At 42.0% G+C, this 19561-nt stretch overlaps 1 protein-coding gene across 3 annotated transcripts in view; it reads left to right on the top strand.

The window, feature by feature from the left end:
* The window catches only part of CEP126 (centrosomal protein 126), a 54625-nt gene that overhangs the window by 10338 nt on the left and 24726 nt on the right, over positions 1–19561 (top strand). For all 3 annotated transcript variants that reach the window (XR_008443522.1, XM_054015596.1, XM_054015595.1), the window contains exons 4-5: positions 1280–1391; positions 5118–5316. Coding sequence is in view for 2 of the 3 variants with exons in the window: in XM_054015596.1 (XP_053871571.1) it covers positions 1280–1391; positions 5118–5316 (311 nt within the window). In the remaining variant the exon portion in view is untranslated. The remainder of the gene's footprint in view (positions 1–1279; positions 1392–5117; positions 5317–19561) is intronic.

The following is a 19561-nucleotide window of genomic DNA, read 5'->3' as shown; positions in this document are numbered from 1 at the left end:
TAATTTATGCCAGATCTCAAATGTTAGCTTTCAGTTTGCCAGACTCTGAAAAGTCACTCCTCCAGAAAACATTTGGGTACAAATTCTATAAGATACTTGGCAATTCAAATCTCAAACAACCTAGAAGAACTCTATAAGTTAAATGTCAAACCACTACTTCAACAAATGAAAAAAATAGGCAATTTTTTGATTGGGAAGAATAGTTACAGTCAAAATGAATATTCAGACAAGGATATCTTTCTTATTTTAAAATCTTTCAGTGATTATCCTAGATAAAACTGTAGCAGGAATACTGAGGATGCTGTTAGAATTTACATGGAATAAGAAAAAACAAGAGTGAGAGTAGATACTTTGTATAGACCCATTAAACAGGGTGGACTAGCTTTTCCAAATATTCTATGGTATTATCAAGACAGCCAACTCAAAGCAGTAGTGGATGGGGGGCACTCTAACCCAGCCAAAGACTGGGTCTGTATTGAACAAAAAAATTGTGTAGTATAGTCATATACCACTTTTGAGGCTATCACTTAAATAATCTTTGTCAGATTTGTTGTCACAAATGCAGCAGCATCAACTGTGAGTTAATGTCTCTGACTTTAAGATCAAATATCAAAGTAAAAAAACCTGAAAAGGATGGTACTACTTTAGGGCTTAATCATGGCTTTTCCATGAGCCCAGAGTGAGGGTCAGGCTGCAAATCACAAACACTCTCGTGGTTTCCCTGCTGCTTCAAGGCAGGAATAAATGGTGCCAGTGGTCAATAGCTATACCACCTAGTGTATTAGGGAGGTGGAGCAAGTCCCCACCCTGTTCTGCCCATTTGCACAATGGGAGATGTAGTGGTTCTGTGGAGCACCTTTCTCCTCCTGCACTACTACCTATGATGTGGGAAGTAAGCCATAATTTACCCTGGGAAAATACTAGACAGAATTATTCAGTCATTTATCAGCTTGTATAATATGGTTTGGCTAAAACAACAACAAAAAGAGAGTGGTATATTACATATTTCTTTCAGCAATGTAGACTAAAGACAAATGCCAAAATTTTAAAATTCAGATCAGGCTCCTGATTAATCCATATTTAGGCATCTAAATAGAACTGGCCTGGTTTTTCTTCAGCGGTACTGAGCAACCCCAGTTCCCAGTGATGATCAAACCATTTCTGTTTATTGTTAGTCTGACTTTAGGTATCCAAGTTTGAAAATTGTGGCCAAAACCTTTTATGATAAAGTTTTATAGAATGTTTCCTGATGATGTGTCTTTCCCTTTAACCCATATAGTCCAGAGAAAACCAGCTCCTCGATTAGAAGAGGCCCTTGAACAAATTCAAGGATCAGTTTTAACATCAGGGTTATATTTATCATCATCTAATAGGCACAAAAGTAGCTGCAGGTAAACATTTCTATTTATTCTATTGTGTTTAAAAACTAAATTATTTAGCTAATGCGTTGCAATATACAGCCAATAATTGACACTACTCTTCTGGAATTTTGGCAAACTATCTAGTGGCAAAAAATGCTGCTATGAGTACTATTAAAATTAAAATGTTGTGCCATATTCTTAAATGTTTGACGTCTACATGGCACAAAAGCAGAGGAAAGGAGGCAAACCTTTGCACTCCCCTAATCCTGAGGGCTAGTTCAATCCCCAGCATCAGTTACAGCAGCCTCAGGACTGTTCTAGCCTGAACCAGTTGCAGTGGCTGCCAAAGGCCATTCTCCCATCCCAGGATTAGAATGGGATGAATAATGAATTTTCTTTGTTCTTGGGCAGTTCCAAAAAAAATTTTTTTTTAAGTTTCATTTTGGGTTGAATTGAAACATTGAAAAAATTTCAAGTCTCATCAAAATGAAACATTTTATTTCAACCTAACTTGAAATTTTTTGTTTCAATTTTGGGCATTTTAACAAAAGCAAAGGAGGAATAGCTTTACGAACAGCAGGAATGAGGAGGAGGAAAAGGAGGTGGAACCCTCCTTATGAGCGTTAGCCCAGTGGTTAGGAAACTCAACTGGGATGTGGGAGATCCAGGTTTAATTCCCCTGCTTTCCCCCTGCCTGATGTGAAGAAGGAATTTGAACTTTGATCTCCCATGTTGCAAGAGTGTGTCTTAGCCGCTGGGCTGTGGGATATATGTAGCATTGGTCTTTTGTAATCTCTCCTCTTGAAACTCTTCCACTTGGTATAAATAATAGTCATGGGAGCAGGGAATTGACCTTGGGTTTCCCACATCCTAAACGAGTGCCCTAACTACCAGGGTATAGAGTCTTTCTCTCTGTTTTTTCCAGTCCCAATGCCTATTCATTGTCATTCTCAGTAGCATTTTGTAGTCATTCATAATAACAATTTCAAGTTGGGTTGAAACAAAATATTTCATTTTGACCATTCTGAAAGATTGCAGTTTCAGTTTGGTCAAAGCTATTCAGCGAACTCAACACATATTAGTGAATAATTCTGGGTCATCCAAAACTGCATTTTTCAGTGAATAAACTATTAGCTGAAAAATTTTTCACCAAGCTCTACCCAGAATTGCTGGAGGACAAGAAGATATGATATGAGTAGATATTATTCCCATTTCATGTATGGAGAACTTGGGTACAAAGATTAAGGTCGAGACTATCTATTAATTTTGTATTTGAGGCACTTAGGACCTGATTTTTCAGAGTACTTAGCATTGTACAGTACTTACTGTGTTCAAAGCAGAACTTCCATTGACTTCAGTTGCAGCTGTGAATGCACAGCATTTCTGCAAATCAGACCCCCAATGTATCAAAATGGGCACCCAGAAAATGAGGAACACATAATTATTGACCTCCCATGAAATGTTTTGTTTAAATGACTTGCCCAGCATCACACAGGAACTCTGTGGCTGAGTCAGTTCTCCAGGAAAGCATTCAACTGTTTTAATTGTGATACCATCCTTTCTCTTTCTAAAATCTTCTGCCTCATCCACTATATACTTTCCAACTTCTATAAAAATAGTATGTGATCATGTAATTAAAGACTGTATTCTAATATGTACAACACAAGGGGGCTGAATTAAGGTTGCACAGTCAACTTTAATCTGGCATTTCCTAATTTATGAGTGCTTGATTTTGCAATCTTAATGTTCTTTGAATATAGTTATTGTGTGTGGTTTCCTAAGTTTAACTCTATAATGTGACACCATATTGACACCCACATGGATCATCAGAAAGGTTGGAATCTTTATATCCATTGCATAGACTTTTCCCACTTGAATTAAGTGGCTAACTGCTAACAGTACTAGGTTGTCATTCTCTCTTGTGGACCAGCACTAGAGGGGAATGGGACATTTTGTGGGTTTCTCTAGGAGGGTGGTGAAGCACTGGAATGGGTTACCTAGGGAGGTGGTGGAATCTCCATTTTTAGAGGTTTTTAAGGCCCGGCTTGACAAAGCCCTGGCTGGGATGATTTAGTTGGGGTTGGTCCTGCTTTGAGCAGGGGTTGGACTAGATGATCTCCCGAGGTCTCTTCCAACCATAACTTTCTATGATTTTTCTGTGATTTGCTGACAGCAGAGGAAAGGTGAGGCTCAGGAACCTTTGGTTCTAGTCCAGGCTGTAGAGGAGTGTGTGTTTTAGTGGGCAGCACAGACTCTTCTTCCCATTCCGCCCAAGCATGATCCCTTCTGCTCCTTCCCCTTTTACCTGCCCCTGTCCCAGTTCTGTCCTTTCTCCACTCCATAGGCTTCTCACCCCGTCTCATTGCCCAGTCATTCCTAGTCCCTCCCCCCAGCTTCTTGTTCTCAATGTCCTGCCCGACCAGACCAAGTACCCTCCCGGTTCCTCATCCAATCTGTCTCTGTTCCCTTTCAGTCACCCCTGCTCACATTTCTTGTCCTCAGTGACTTCCAGTTTTCCTCCCTGGCTCCTCATCCAATCTGAATGTGTGCCTTGCCCATCACTGTGCTCGTGTCTCGGTCTTTGCCCAGCCAATCCCAGTTCCATGCACCATGACTCTTCCTCCAAGCTGTCTCTACTACCTTCTCCTTCCCCTGCATCACTAATTCTCAGTCCCATCCCACCCCTGCCAGTCAATTCCTCATCTGACGTCAGTCTTCCACTCCACCCCATTCACTGGCTCCCAGGTATCTCCCACCTGTTTCCTTCCATGGCTTCCAGTCGAAGTGTCTTCTCCCAGCTTCCAGTCGTAGTGCCTTGTCCAAGCTCCCAGTCTCCTTGCCAAACCAGTATCAGTCTTCCTCCATCCCTACTCCCAGTCCCATTTTTCCTCTTCCCCCACTAGCCTTCAATCCCAGCCGTCCCTCCCTGGCTCTTTATCCCAATGTACTCCCCCACCCTACCCCCAGTCTGTTTTTTGTCTCCTCTGCATTCAAATGGGGCAGCTTCCTCCTCCCGGCTGTCTGGGGCCCAGCAGGGGGTCATTGGAAGCACAGGAGAAACAGGCTCCCTGTTGTCTTTTTCAGTGCCAGGATCGAGCCTGCTGCAGCCCAGAGCTGCAATTGCCGGGAAAATCTTGCTCAACCATGGTCTGGAGTATGTACAGTGTACACATTATCTTTGGGGAGTTTAGTTGCAAAACTCTGGCAAGTCTCTACTGAGCATTTGTGAACTCCAGTTCTTCAAATGCTTATGATAACTTGGCCAAATTTGGGTTAATTTTCGTGGGATGGCAAAGCCACATCCCTGACACAAAGCTCTCCTCAACCCTTGCCAAATTCAAATCCCTCTTCCAAGGCATGGGGGCACTAGAGCTTCTCAAAGAAAATATCACCAGTATTTTTTAACATGGGCAAAAAATAACCCTAGACTCATTCTTGGAAATGGCTGAACCATTTTGTCAGAAGCTTTCCAAAAGAATTCAGCCTGAGGCAGTCATTAAGCATGAAAAATTTCAACCCAAATGGTTAAAGTTTGGCAAAGCTATAAGCAACTGCGCAACCTTAATCGGTGGTGCTATCAGCCCCACCAGTAATTATGTATATATTATGTTGCCTTTATTTGGGAGATATTATATTCTTGCCATGTACTTCAGCATATTTCTTATTTTAAAAGTTATGTATTGTAAACTGTATAGTTAGATCAACAAATACATAGTTTAGTTACTTTTGGCTTAATTTTTATTTTCTCACACCAAGAACTACAGATTCTCCCTCTGATTCATCAGCATCTAAAAATGGCTTCTTACATCGGAAGCAGATCTCCACAAATGGTGGCTATGATAAAATGATCCAAGAAAACAGTGGAACAAACTTGGATAGTGACCAACTTCTCTTCCAGCAAAATCTGGAGGAAATGCAGCGACTCCTTGAAGAACAGCATATCAGCAGCTTGGCGGTAGGATTCTTTGAAGTTATTCACTAAATAATGTTTCTTAAGTGTCTTACTAAAAATTAAAAGTCAGATAGGCAGCTATCCTCCTGACAGTCTGATTCTGTTTCAAGTGATTGCACATGTCTATTCAACTTTAGGGGTGTGTGTGCCCAGTATACTAGCAGTATCAGATTTTCCCTTAGTGGTACCAGTCAGGACAGGATGTGCACTGTCTGCTGCTTCGTGCTGCTGCACAATGATATAAAGGAGAGATCCGCCCATGCCCCTCATCCCCAGTTCCTTCTTACTGCTCATGATGGCTGTGGGAGTGTACTACTTTGCTAGTGCAAGAGTTTCCCTCTTTCCTAGTCTTTCCTGTTGTATATAGTTGGTACTTGTTAATAGTTTTAGTGTAGTATTTTACCTAGTAGGTGTCCTTTTTTACACAGTGCTGCCAGCAGCAGCGCAGAAGTAAGGATGGCATGGTATGGTATTGCCACCCTTACTTCTGCACTGCAGAGCTGGGCCCTCAGTAAGCAGCTGCCGCTCTCTGGCCGCCCAGTTCTGAAGGCAGCACAGAAGTAAGGGTGGCAATTCTGTGACTCCTCTGAAATAACCTTGTGACCCCCCTGCAACTTCCTTTTTGTCAGGGCCCCCAATTTGAGAAATTCACGGGGGAGACCAGCAATCTGTGTAGTATAGGGGAAAAGCACACAAAAGACCACATTTCATGGGAGGAGACCAGATTTCAGGTCCATGATGTGTTTTTCATGGTCGTGAATTTGGTAGGGCCCTGCTGATGAGGCAGTAGTGTCTGGTGTTTCCTCACTTCTCCTGGACCATTACGGGGCCCTCCAAGACCTCCTGAAGAGTGTGACTTCCTCCCTACATATGCAGGCAGTAGTAGTTCAGGAGAGCTCACAAGATTGTTGATATGTTGGGATCTGTGGGGCCCTCTTGAGTGGCACTCCCAATAAAGGAAATTATTCTGGAATTCACAAAAACATTGTGGCAAATGCCATCTTCCCTGACTCCCACAGCTAAAAGGACTGAATGGGAAATAGTATGTCCCCTCACAGGGGTTTGAACATTTTTATATACACCCCCCCCCCCCCGGTGTCTTTGGTGGTTTCAGCTGTTAACTAAAGAGAGCACCAGAGTCCACAAGCATCTACCCCAAAATCAAAAGATGCAAAGAAATGTGATCCTTTTGGGAGAAAAGTTTATTCTACAGCTGAACTACAACTATGGATTTATAATCCGTAAGCATTGCTGGGCATTATGACTTCTCCCTCTGGGATAATATTTTTAAAATTAAAGATGAGTTGCCAGAGGAGGCCAGACAAGAGTTTCTCACAGTGTAGTGAGTGAGGCAAGATGGTAGTCAGGACCTTGCTACAGGCTGCATTGAACGCTGCAGATTTTGCTGCCAGAGCCATTAAATCAGCCATTACAATGCATAGCTGTTCGTTGTTCCAGTCAGCAGGTCTTCTTCAAGAGGTCCAACAGACCACCCTTTTGAGGGACCAGTGTTTTTTTTCTCAGCAGATCGACTACAAGCTTCAGAGCCTTACAGATTTTAGGATTCCACTGCCAAAAGAAGATGCAGTTCAGCCTTCAGCAGTCCAACCATTATACTTTTTTACACATTGTTGGCAGGACCAGTCTAGGAAAAAAGGGAACAGTTACAGGAGGAGACGACCTTCACCTTTTTTGTCTTCTGTGAGCTCATCCAGCCAGCCTAGGAACACCAACACTCAGTTTGACATTCTTGTTGAGGACAGTTTACCAGTTTGTGCTTTGCCAGCTTCTCCTATCTGTTTTTTATCCCAGCAGGCTATCCTGTTTCCTAAGGGCTTGGACCCATATCACTACAGACCAGTGGGTCTTAAGCATGGAGGAATTGGGATATATCCTTCAATTTTACTTCTAATTCTATTTCCTCTTCCCTCCTCTCCCCCCCCCCCATTCCTATTCAAGGACAACTCTCATGAGGAAGTTCTCCTTCAGAAATTATAGAACCATACAGTTAGAAGGGACCTCAAAGGTCATGTAGTTTAACCCACTGCCAAGATGCAGGATTTGTTGTGTCTAAACCATCCAAGACAGATGGCTCTCCAGCCTCCATTTGAAAATCCACAGTGAAGGAGCTTCCAAAACCTCCCTAGGCAGTCTGTTCCATTGTCATGTTTGTCTTACAGTTAGGAAGTTTTTCCTGAAATTAAATCTTCTATGCTGTACTTTGAAATAGAGCTGTCAAACGATTAAAAAAATTAATCGTGCGTTTCATCGCACTGTTAAACAATAATAGAATACCATTTATTCAAATATTTTGGATGTTTTCTACATTTTCAAATATACTGATTTCAATTACAACACAGAATACAAAGTGTACAGTGCTCACTTTATATTTATTATTGATTACAAGTATTTGCACTGTAAAAAAACAAAAGAAATAGTGTCAAGTATCAGAGGGGTAGCCGTGTTAGTCTGAATTTGTAAAAAGCAACAGAGGGTCCTGTGGCACCTTTAAGACTTAACAGAAGTATTGGGAGCATAAGCTTTTTTGGGTAAAACCTCACTTCTTCAGATGCAAGTGAAATAGTATTTTTCAATTCACCTAATACAAGTACTGTAGTGCAATCTGTTTATCATGAAAGTTGAACTTATCGTGAAATGTAGAATTATGTAAAAAAAATTGCATTCAAAAATTAAATATAAAATTTTAGAGCCTGCAAGTTCACTCAGTCCTACTTCTTGTTCAGCCAATCACTCAGACAAACAAGTTTGTTTACATTTGCAGGAGATAATGCTGTCCGCTTCTTGTTTACAATGTCACCTGGAAGTGAGAACAGGCGTTCGCATGCCACTGTTGTAGACGATGTCACAAGATATTTACGTGCCGGATGTGCTAAAGATTCAGATGTCCCTTCATGCTTCAACCACCATTCCATGTGTCCATGCTGATGATGGGTTCTTCTCGATAACAGTCCAAAGCAGTTGCATGTTCATTTTCATTATCTGAGTCAGATGCCACCAGCAGAAGGTTGATTTTCTTTTTTTGGTCGTTCGGGTTCTGTAATTTCCGCATTGGAATGTTGCTCTTTTAAGACTTCTGAAAGCGTGCTCCTCATCTAGTCCCTCTCAGATTTTGGAAGGCACTTCGGATTCTTAAACCTTGGGTCGAGTGCTGTAGCTATCTTTAGAAATCTCACATTGATACCTTCTTTGCGTTTTGTGAAATCTGAAGTAAAGGTGTTCTTAAAATGAACGTGTGCTGGGTCATCATCCGAGACTGCTATAACAGGAAATATATGGGAGAATGCGGGTAAAACAGAGCAGGGGACATACTATTCTCCCCCAAGGAGTTCAGTCACAAATTTAATTAACGCATTATTTTTTTAACAAGCATGATCAGCATGGAAGCATGTCCTCTGGAATGGTGGCCAAAGCATGAAAGGGCATATGAATGTTTAGCATATCTGGCACATAAATACCTTGCAATACCAGCTACAAAAATGAAATGCGAATGCCTGTTCTCACTTTCTGGTGACATTGTAAATAAGGCAGCATTATCTCCTGTAAATGTAAACAAACTTGTTTGACATAGTGATTGGCTGAACAAGAAGTAGGACTGAGTGGACTTGTAGGCTCTAAAGTTTTACATTGTTTTGTCTTTGAGTGCAGTTATGTAACAACAAAAAAATCTACATTTGTAAACTGCACTTTCACTACAAAGAGATTGCACTACAGTACTTGTATGAGGTGAATTGAAAAATACTATTTCTTTTGTTTATCATTTTTACTGTGCAAATATTTATAATAAAAAATAATATACACTTTGATTTCAGTTACAACACAGAATACAATGTATATGAAAATAAAATAAAATAAAAAAATTAATGGAGATATCCTATCTCCTAGAACTGGAAGGGATCTTGAAAGGTTATCGAGTCCAGCCTCCGGCCTTTAGTAGCAGGACCAAGTATTGATTTTGCCCCAGATCCCTAAGTGGCCCCCTCAAGGATTAAACTCACAACCCTGGGTTTAGCAGGCCGATGCTCAAACCACTGAGCTATCCCTCCCGCCAAATGTAGAAAAATATCCAAAATATTTAATAAATTTCAATTGGTATTCTATTGTTCAACACTGCGATTAAAAATGTGATTAATCACAATTAATTTTTTTAATCGCGATTAATTTTGAGTTAATTGAGTGAGTTAACTGCCATTAATCAACAGCCCTACTTTGAATCCATTGCCTCTTGTTCTTCCTTCTGTGGCAAGAAAGAACAACTTTTCTCCCTCTTTTTTATGGCAGCCTTTCAAGTATTTGAAGACTACAATCACGTCTCCCCTTAATCTCCTCTTTTCCAAACTAAACATACCCAGTTCCTTCAGCCTTTGCTCATATGGTTTGCATTACATCCCTTTGATCATCTTTGTTGCTTGCCTCTGGATCCTTTCCAGTTTCTCTACATCCTTTCTATACATTGCTGAAACAGTACTCCAGCTGATGCCCAACCAGTACTGAGTAGAGCAGTACTATCGCCTCCTGTGACTTGCATACTATGCCTCTGTTAATGCAACCTAAAATTGCTTTTGGTTTTTTTGCAACAGTATCACATTGCTAACTCATGTTGAGGCTGTGATCCACCACAACTCCCAGATGCTTCTCAGCTGTGCTGCTACCACTAAGCCATCATCTTCGGTTATCAGCTCACCTGCATTGACTAGTGGACCCACACCATCCCTGATCTTTCTTTTTTATCTTACGTATTTGAAAAACAGGTTTCAGAGTGGTAGCTGTGTTAGTCTGTATCAGCAAAAACAATGAGGAGTCCTTGTGGCACCTTAGAGACTAACAAATTTATTTGGGCATAAGCTTTCGTGGGCTAGAACCCACTTTATCAGATGCATGGAGTGGAAAATACGGAGCAGGTATAAATACATAGAAACAATTCAACATGGAGACAATTCAATTAACAATTAATTAGAATTAGAATTTCCCCAATACTAATTTCCCCCTACTGTTACTCCCACCTTCTTGTCAGCTGTCTGAAATGGGCCACTCTCATTACCACTTCAAAAGGTATTTTTGAAGTGCTCTTAATTGAATTGTCTTGTTAGACTGACCTCACACTTGGTTGAGCAACTCACATCTTTCCATGTATTTATACCTGCTCCTGTATTTTCCACTCCATGCATCTGATGAAGTGGGTTCTAGCCCATGAAAGCTTATGCCCAAATAAATGTGTTAGTCTCTAAGATGCCACAAGGACTCCTCGTTGTATTTGAAGAACCCCTTCTCTAACTTTCCTTGCCAGCTGTAACTCATTCTTTGCCTTGGCTTTCCTGATTTTGTCCCTACACGCTATTCCCTTGTATACTTCCTTGGTGGCATGCCCTTTCTTCCATTTCCTGTTTGTTTTCTCTTTTGGTTTGAGATAGCTAAAAAGCTCCTTGTGCAGCCACATTATGCTCCTGTGGCTCTTATTATCTTTCTTCTGCATTGGAATAGATGGATGTTGAGCCTCTAGTATTACATCTTTTAGGAACTGCCAGCCTCCTTCAACTCTTTTTCTTTCCATGGGACCTTGTCTACTGTTTCTCTGAGTTGGCTGAAATCTGCCTTTCTGAAGTCCAGTGTACTGGACTTATGTTCTTATGTTTTGCTGTTCTTATGTTCTCCTTTCCTTAGGATCTTGAATTATATCAGATCATGATTACTTCCTCTCAAGTTCCCGACCACCTTCACATTCGCAACTAATTCATCCCTACTGATCAAAACCAGATTCTAAACTCCCAGACAAACTCCCTCTGTTTGCTTCTTCTCTGTACAATCTCTCCTCCTATTGGGAGCCATAGAGGAAGTTCTTCCTTTATGCAGAGGAAAGGGGTTACTTCCTAATTCCAAAAGCTAAAGAAGGTCTCAGACCCATGCTAGACCTGCAAGAGCTGAACAAATACATAAAGAAAATAAAGTTTCACATGATCAATCTGGTTTCCATTATCTCCTCCCTGAATCCTGAAGACTGGTATGCTGCCCTTAGCTTAAAGGATGCATATTTCCAAAATCAATAGTGGCAATACCTCAAAGCCACAGGAGATTCCTCAGATTTATGGTCAATGAATCCCATTATCAGTTTGCAGTCCTGCCATTTGAACATAAGAACGGCCGTACTGGGTCAGACCAAAGGTCCATCTAGCCCAGTATCTTGTCTACCGACAGTGGGCAATGCCAGGTGCCCCAGAGGGAGTGAACCTAACAGGTAATGATCAAGTGATCTCTCTCCTGCCATCCATCTCCACCCTCTGACAAACAGAGGCTAGGGACACCATTCCTTACCCATCCTGGCTAATAGGCGTTAATGGACTTAACCTCCATGAATTTATTCAGTTCTCTTTTAAACGCTGTTATAGTCCTAGCCTTCACAATCTCCTCAGGCAAGGAGTTCCACAAGTTGACTGTGTGCTGTTTGAAGAAGAACTTCCTTTTATTTGTTTTAAACCTGCTGCCCATTAATTTCATTTGGTGGCCCCTAGTTCTTATATTATGGGAATAAGTAAATAACTTTTCCTTATCCACTTTCTCCACATCACTCATGATTTTATATACCTCTATCATATCCCGCATTAGTCTCCTCTTTTCCAAGCTGAAAAGTCCTAGCCTCTTTAAGCTCGCCTCATATGGGACCCGTTCCAAACCCCTAATCATTTTAGTTGCCCTTCTCTGAACCTTTTCTAGTGCCAGTATATCTTTTTTGAGATGAGGAGACCACATCTGTACGCAGTATTCAAGATGTGGGCATACCATCGATTTATATAAGGGCAATAGGATATTCTCCATTTTATTCTCTATCCCCTTTTTAATGATTCCTAACATCCTGTTTGCTTTTTTGACCGCCTCTGCACACTGCGTGGATATCTTCAGAAAACTATCCACGATGACTCCAAGATCTTTTCCCTGATTTGTTGTAGCTAATTAGCCCCCATCATATTGTATGTATAGTTGGGGTTATTTTTTCCCATGTGCATTACTTTACATTTATCCACATTAAATTTCATTTGCTATTTTGTTTCCCAATCGTTTAGTTTTGTGAGATCTTTTTGAAGTTCTTCACAGTCTGCATTGGTCCTAACTAGCTTGAGCAGTTTAGTATCATCTGCAAATGTTGCCACCTCACTTTTTACTCCTTTCTCCAGATCATTCATGAATAAGTTGAATAGGATTGGTCCTAGGGCAGACCCTTGGGGAACACCACTAGTTACCCCTCTCCATTCTGAGAATTGACCATTTATTCCTACCGTTTGTTCCCTGTCTTTTAACCAGTTCTCAATCCATGAAAGGACCTTCCCTTTTATCCCATGACAACTTATTTTACATAAGAGCCTTTGGTGAGGGACCTTGTCAAAGGCTTTCTGGAAATCTAAGTACACTATGTCCACTGGATTCCCCCTTGTCCACATGTTTGTTGACCCCTTCAAAGAACTCTAATAGATTAGTAAGACACAATTTCCCTTTACAGAAACCATGTTGACTTTTGCCCAACAATTTATGTTCATCTAGGTGCCTGACAATTTTATTCTTTACTATTGTTTCAACTAATTTGCCCGGTACCGACGTTAGACTTGCTCATCTGTAATTGCCGGGATCACCTCTAGAGCCCTTTTTAAATATTGGCGTTACATTAGCTATCTTCCAGTCATTGGGTACAGAAGCCAATTTAAAGGCCTATCCACAGCCCCCATGTTTTTACAAAGTGCATGAGAATAGTGGCTGTGTTCCTAAGGAAATCAGGAGTTTAGCACTGGGATTGCTAATAATGAGGGAAAGTCAATCCTCTCACCTGTTCAGAGAATACAGTTTACAGGAGCAGTCTTGAATTTTATGGACGCCAAAGCATTCATCCCACAAACCAGATTCTAGACAATGTTGGCCATTTCATTAGAACTGACAACATGGAATTACCTCAGGCTTCTGGGGCACATGGCCTCATGTACTTAACGTGGTTTGACGTACCAGGCTGCTTCTCAGGAGTCTGCAGAGCAGGCTGTGCTCAATGTGCTCTTTGATTCGTGATCCGCTGGACGTGTTGTTTCGAGTACTCACAGAAGTCTTAGCCTATTTGGACCGGTGGATGGACCAGCGTATGTGTGGGAATTTGGTTTGTTTCCCCACAGCCTACTTTGACTCTGGTTATAGACTCTTCTGCCCTAGGTTGGGGAGCCCACCTAGGAATGCTGCAGACAGTGTTTAGTCTATTCTGGCCAGGATTTAGCTCTCCATATAAACATGAGAGTTGAGATCCATTTGTCTAACTTGTCATGCTTTCCTCCTCCATATCAAGGGAAGGAATTTACTAGGTCTTACCAACAACAGAGTGGAGATGTTATATATGAATAGATAAGGAGGGACCAGATCAAAACTTCTATGCCAAGAGGCAATACTGCTTTGGTAGTTTGGCATCACCAGCTCAGTCCACTTGAAGCCTGCCTCCTTCCAGGTGTCCAGAACTATCTGACAGATAGATTGAGCAGATTTTTCACCAGTCACCATGAGTTGACTCTCCAGCCAGATACAGTGAGATACCTTTTCCAAGTCTGGGCCATTTACTACATAGACCTGTTTTCAATCCAACACAACAGGAAGTGTCATCTGTTTTTTTCACAGGCAGGTCAAAGTCCAGGGTCTCTGACAGATGCTTTCCTGTTGCCCTGGAAAGACAATCTCTTGTATGCATACCCTCCAGTTCCACTCCTACCCAGTGTTGTTAAAAATCAACAGGACCATGCACTCATAATTAGGGCTCTACCAAATTCACAGTCCATTTTGGTCAGTTTCACGGTCGGAGGATTTTAAAAATTGTCCATGTCATTGTTTCAGATATTTACAGCTGAAATGTCATGGTGGTATAACCATGGGGTCCTGACCCAAAAGAGGTTTGCGGGGGGATTGCGAGGCTATTGTAGGGGATTCGCGGTATTGCCACTTTTACTTCTGCACTGCTGCTGAAGGAGGCACTGCCTTCAAAGCTGGGCAGCCAGAGAGCAGCAGGCAACACAGACATGAGGGTTGCATGATATGGTGGGGGGAGTAGGGCCGGCCTTACTGGTGTGTGACCGCCCAGGGCCCCATGGTCAGGGGGGCGCTGTGATTCCCCACACACAGCCAGCCCAAGGCCCCTATGACCCCCGAGAGCTGGGCCCAGAGCCAGGAAGAGGCAGGGCTGGGGACAAGGGCACTGGAACCTTTTTAGAAGGGGGCCACCACCAGCACCGGAACTGGAGGGGCCAGGGGGCTATGCCCACACTTTTTAACATGGATGTAGTTTGTAGGACAGGGACCAGCATTGCCTCCCCAAACTGCAAGTCTCGGGCACACGTGGAGCACCACTGGCAGGGGCTTCACTTTGTGGTGCTAATAACAGTGATCAGATCCCCCATCATGTAGTACAGCCCCTGCCAGCACCGCTCCGTGCCTGCCTGAGGCTTGCAGTTTGGGAAGGGCAATGCCACCCCCTGCCTCCCAAACTATGGCTGGGTTCAAATCCCCCCTGGTTCTGGTGCCGTTGACTTGGTGCTCCTACCATGCGCCGGGCTGCAGCTGCTAGTCCCAGCTGGGCTGGGGAGGGACAGGACTTCCTCTTCTCCTGCAGGGGCTGCAGACAGGGACAGGTCAGACCCCACCTCTGGGAACCTCCCCCAGGTGCAAGAAGCTCTGCGGCCGCTCCCTCTGCGTGACACCTCCCAGCATGGGTTAGGTGTGATGCGGCAGGAAGAGGAGCGAAGGTGCGGAGCTTCCTGCAGCCAGGGGAGACTACTAAGATGATCTGAGGAATGGAAAATCTACCTTATGAAAGGAGACTCAAAGAGCTTGGCTTGTGTAGCCTAACCAAAAGGAGGAGAGGAGAGATACAATTGCTCTCTATAATACATCCGAGGGATAAATACCAGATGGGGAGGAGTTACTTAAGTTAAGCATCTATGTCAGGGGTCGACAACCTTTCAGAAGTGGTGTGCCGAGTCTTCATTTATTCACTCTAGTTTAAGGTTTTGAGTGCCAGTAATACATTTTAATGTTTTTAGAAGGTCTCTTTCTCTAAGTCTATAATATATAATTAAACTATTGTTGTATGTAAAGTAAATAAGGTTTTTAAAATGTTTAAGAAGCTTCATTTAAAATTAAATTAAAATTCAGAGCCCCCTGGACCAGTGGCCAGGACCCGGGCAGCGTGAGTGCCACTGAAAATCAGCTCGCGTGCCATAGGTTGCCTACCCCTGATCTATGTGGACACCAGAAGAAATGCTATAAACTGGCCATCAACAAGCTTAGGTTCAAAATTAGGTGAAGGTTTCTAACCATCAGAGGAGTGAAGTTCTGGAACAGCCTTCCAAGAGGAGCAGTGAAGGCAAAAATCCTAACTGACTTCAAGACTGAGCTTGATAAGTTTATGGAGGGAATGGTATGATGGGACTGCCCATGATGGCATGCTTCATTGGCAACTGCCAGTAGCAAAAATCCCCTGGAGATAGGACACTAGATGTGGGGGGGCTCTGAGTTTCCTCAGAGAATTTTTTCCCAGGTATCTGCCTGGCGGGTCTTGCCCACATACTCAGGGTCCAACTGATCACCATAGTTGGAGTCGGGAAGGAATTTTCCCCCGCGTCAGATTGGCAGAGACCCTGGGGGGGTTTCACCTTCCTCTGCAACATGGGTTGCAGGTCACTTGCAAGTTTAAACTAATGTAAATGATGAATTCTCTGTAACTTGAAGTCTTTTAAACCATGATTTGAGGACTTCAGTAATTCAGCAAGAGGCTAGGGATCTATTTCAGGAGTCAGTGAGGTTCTGTGGCCTGCAATGTGCTGGAGGTCAGACTAGATGATCACGATGGTTCCTTCTGACCTTAAAATCAGTGAGTCTACAATGATCACTCACTTTTCTCCAATTACATGTCCCTCAGGTTTTTGAAGAGCCTGGGCCAGTTATATCCTCAAGTAGAGGATCCTATTTTCCCTTGGAACTTAAACTTGGTGTTAGCAAAGCTAATGGGTCTGCCCTTTGAACCATGACTACCTATTCATTGCTTCATCTTTCAATGAAGGTGGCAATTACCTGTGCAAATAGAATAGGAAAATTGAGAGGTCTGGTATCTGACTGGCTGTATACAGTCTTTTGCAATAACAAGATGCACCTATACCCTCATCCAAAGTAGTTTCTCACTTTTACATTGATCAGGCAATATACTTACCAATTTTCTTCCCTAAACCTCATGCACACACTGGCTGCTAGGAGGGTGTTAGTGTTTTACTTGGATAGGACTAAACTGTTTAGGTCATCCTCACAACTGTTTGTGGCAGTTTTGGACAGGATGAAGGGGCTTCCAGTCTTATCCCAAAGAATCTCGTTGTGGATTTCCTCACGTAGGTATTTGTGCTATGAAATGGCCAGCGTAACTCTGCCAAACAGTATACTAACATACTGAAAGAGACCACACACAGCCTTTCTAATTCAAGTACCTATTCTGGACATTTGTAGAGCTCCACCTTGGTCTTCAGTGCATACTTTTGCTTCTCATTATGCTATCTCGACAGTCTAAAGATGATGCCAGATTTGGACATGTGGTCCTTCACTCAATATTCAGGTAGACTCCAATCCCACCTCCAGATTGAATTGCTTGTTTAGTCAGCTGAAGTGGAATTGACCTGTGTAATTTAGGACCAAAAACAGGTACTAACCTGCTCCGTAACTGTTGTTCTTCCAGATGTGTTGCACATGTCCATTCCACATTAAAAAATTCTTACAGCCATTTAGTTGAGCGAAACTAGTACTGCCATGCTTTGTAGCAGGGACTTGAAATTTGGAAAGGAGGTTGCTCAGGTATCAGGGATGTTTTTTGTAGTCCATATAAAATTTGCCTGTGTTATAACCCTCTAAAAATTCTCAGTTCGCACCTGCTTTGAGGAGACCTGTTAAAGTGGCAGTTGAATTTGCCAAATATTCCATCTGTAATGAGCATGCTCCAGTCCAGCTCCAGGGCAGAGGCTGAGCAGGCTTTTCCCTGCAACTGCTCGTTTTGGCAGCCAGAGGACACTTTAATGCTGAGCACAGTAACTGAGAGTAACTTCTCTCCCCTGCTCTCAGTGCTCCTGCTGCTGGGGCCCAATCCAGGCAGTGTGCAGGAGAAGGAGGAAACAGTCTGACTGGATTGCAAAGGAGTGAGTAATGCAAGAGGTGAGGGGAACAGGGAGAATGGGAGCAGGGAAAATAAAGCATAAGGGACAGCAGACGAGAAAGGGGGCAGAACTGGAATTATAGGAGGGTTGGAAAGAAGATGGGGGGTGTAAAGGAGCAGAGGAGGAAAGACAGCCTGGGCAAAGGGGTGTAAAAAGAAATAGAACACACTCACTTAGAGACCGTGAATTGAACCCAAGAGTCCTCAGTGTCTACATTACTCTGCTGGTGGCAAATAGCTGTGAAACCCGGTGGCAAAGTGTGTGTCTCATCTGCCTCTAGTGGCTGGTCCACAGAGAGGATGATAGCCTACTACATCAAATGGAAGATGTCTGTGCTGTGTATGTAAAAGTGCATTCCCTAATGACGCAGATAAAATAAAAACTAACCAAAAAATAGAAATTTTATTTTAATGTAATTTCTTATGTTCAAAGAATGGTAGGTGGCAATTCAAGCACTCAAAAATTAGAAAATACCAGAATTAAGGATTGTGCATATGCATTATGTATGATAAAGACTTTAATTACATGATCCCAAACTATTTTTTCCACATGATCCCTGCCTCATTCAGTGCACAGGATGGCTGGGGCTTTGGAAATCTGTCAAATGTGTATATAGTGGATGGTCTGCAGGACCCTGCCTCATTTGTTGCAGAAGTTGGATGGTGTGTAGTGGATTAGGCAGGGGAGTGCAGGCAAAATAGGAGTGATCCCATTGTTCAGGAAATTGAATGTCACTCTGGTGAATTGGATCCTGTCTTTGTCTCTGCCACAGATTTCAATGGGTAAGTTTCTTAAACCGAAATGTTTACGATTGGCTGCTAATTGTGTTTTCCTCATTTTTTTCTGGTACTCCACGAGATTTTCTGGTGTTCGGAGCACTCACAGCTGCAACTGAACTCCATTAGCTCTGTGCTGGCTATAAAAATGCTAAATATTCTGAAAAACCAGGTTCAAGGTGTCTCAATTTGGGGACCCAAAATTAGTGGACACTTTTGGTCTTTAACACTCTGTGCCTCGGGGTTGCCAGCTATAAAATTAAGATAATACCATGCGACTCATAGAGGTGTTATGAAGATAAATTCGTTAATGTTTGAAAAGTAGATGTAATTGTGAGAGCATTATAAAAACACCCTTTAGGAAATCAATAATTTTGCATTCAATTCAGGTGTGGAGGGTGTGCATAAAGGCGTGGTCCACACATTGAATGAGGGGAATAAAAAGAAATATTGAGTAATTAAATCCCCATTTACTGAACAAGGCAGAAAACTATGAAAAAATAGTACCTGATCTGTACTACACATATATAAATTTCATTGTATTAAACATATGGGAAATAATGAAAAAACTTGTTTTGTTTTTATTTCGTGATGAGTTGATAAATTCAACCTTGAGAAGACCAATCCTGCAAACACTTATGCATGTGAGTAACCTTGCTTGCATCTCTTTAAGTTGACTCATGTGTCCATTGACTGCATTAGTAAAGTTTCTCCTGTGTATTTGCAGAATTGAACTATACTTCTTTAAAACTAAAATGTTAAAGGTAATTAATGGGAAAATGAAATTCATTTTTGCAGTACCTTTGCAATATTGTGGAAGGAGTTGACCTGCATCATCAGTTGCATCTTCAGTGCATGTTCTATCATGCTGCCTTGTTCAGAGATCTAGACGTGACTGAGATAGAATGGAATGCTCTTTTTTTTATACTGTTTGTCAGAGTGTCAAAAAGTTGTATGTTTGCAGTGTTATTGTAGCTGTGTTGGTCCCAAGATATTAGAAAGACAAGGTGGGTGAGGTAATAACTTTTATTGGACAAAATATTAAAATATTAAATATTACATTAATTTTAATTTAATTTATTAATATTGCTATTAAAATATATTTTCTCGCCTACCTTGTCTTTCTAAGAAGTTGTATAGTTTCTTGGGCTAATTAGGGAAAACAGTTTCTTAAAAGAAGTGTTAGGGAGTATATGGAACTTGCATAGAAATCAAGTTTAATTTTGATGAAGAGTTATATTCAAAGAAATGGCC

The sequence above is a fragment of the Malaclemys terrapin genome, chromosome 1, assembly GCF_027887155.1.
Source record: "Malaclemys terrapin pileata isolate rMalTer1 chromosome 1, rMalTer1.hap1, whole genome shotgun sequence".
Lineage (NCBI taxonomy): Eukaryota > Metazoa > Chordata > Testudines > Emydidae > Malaclemys > Malaclemys terrapin.
This window is presented reverse-complemented; position numbering and strand designations above follow the sequence as displayed.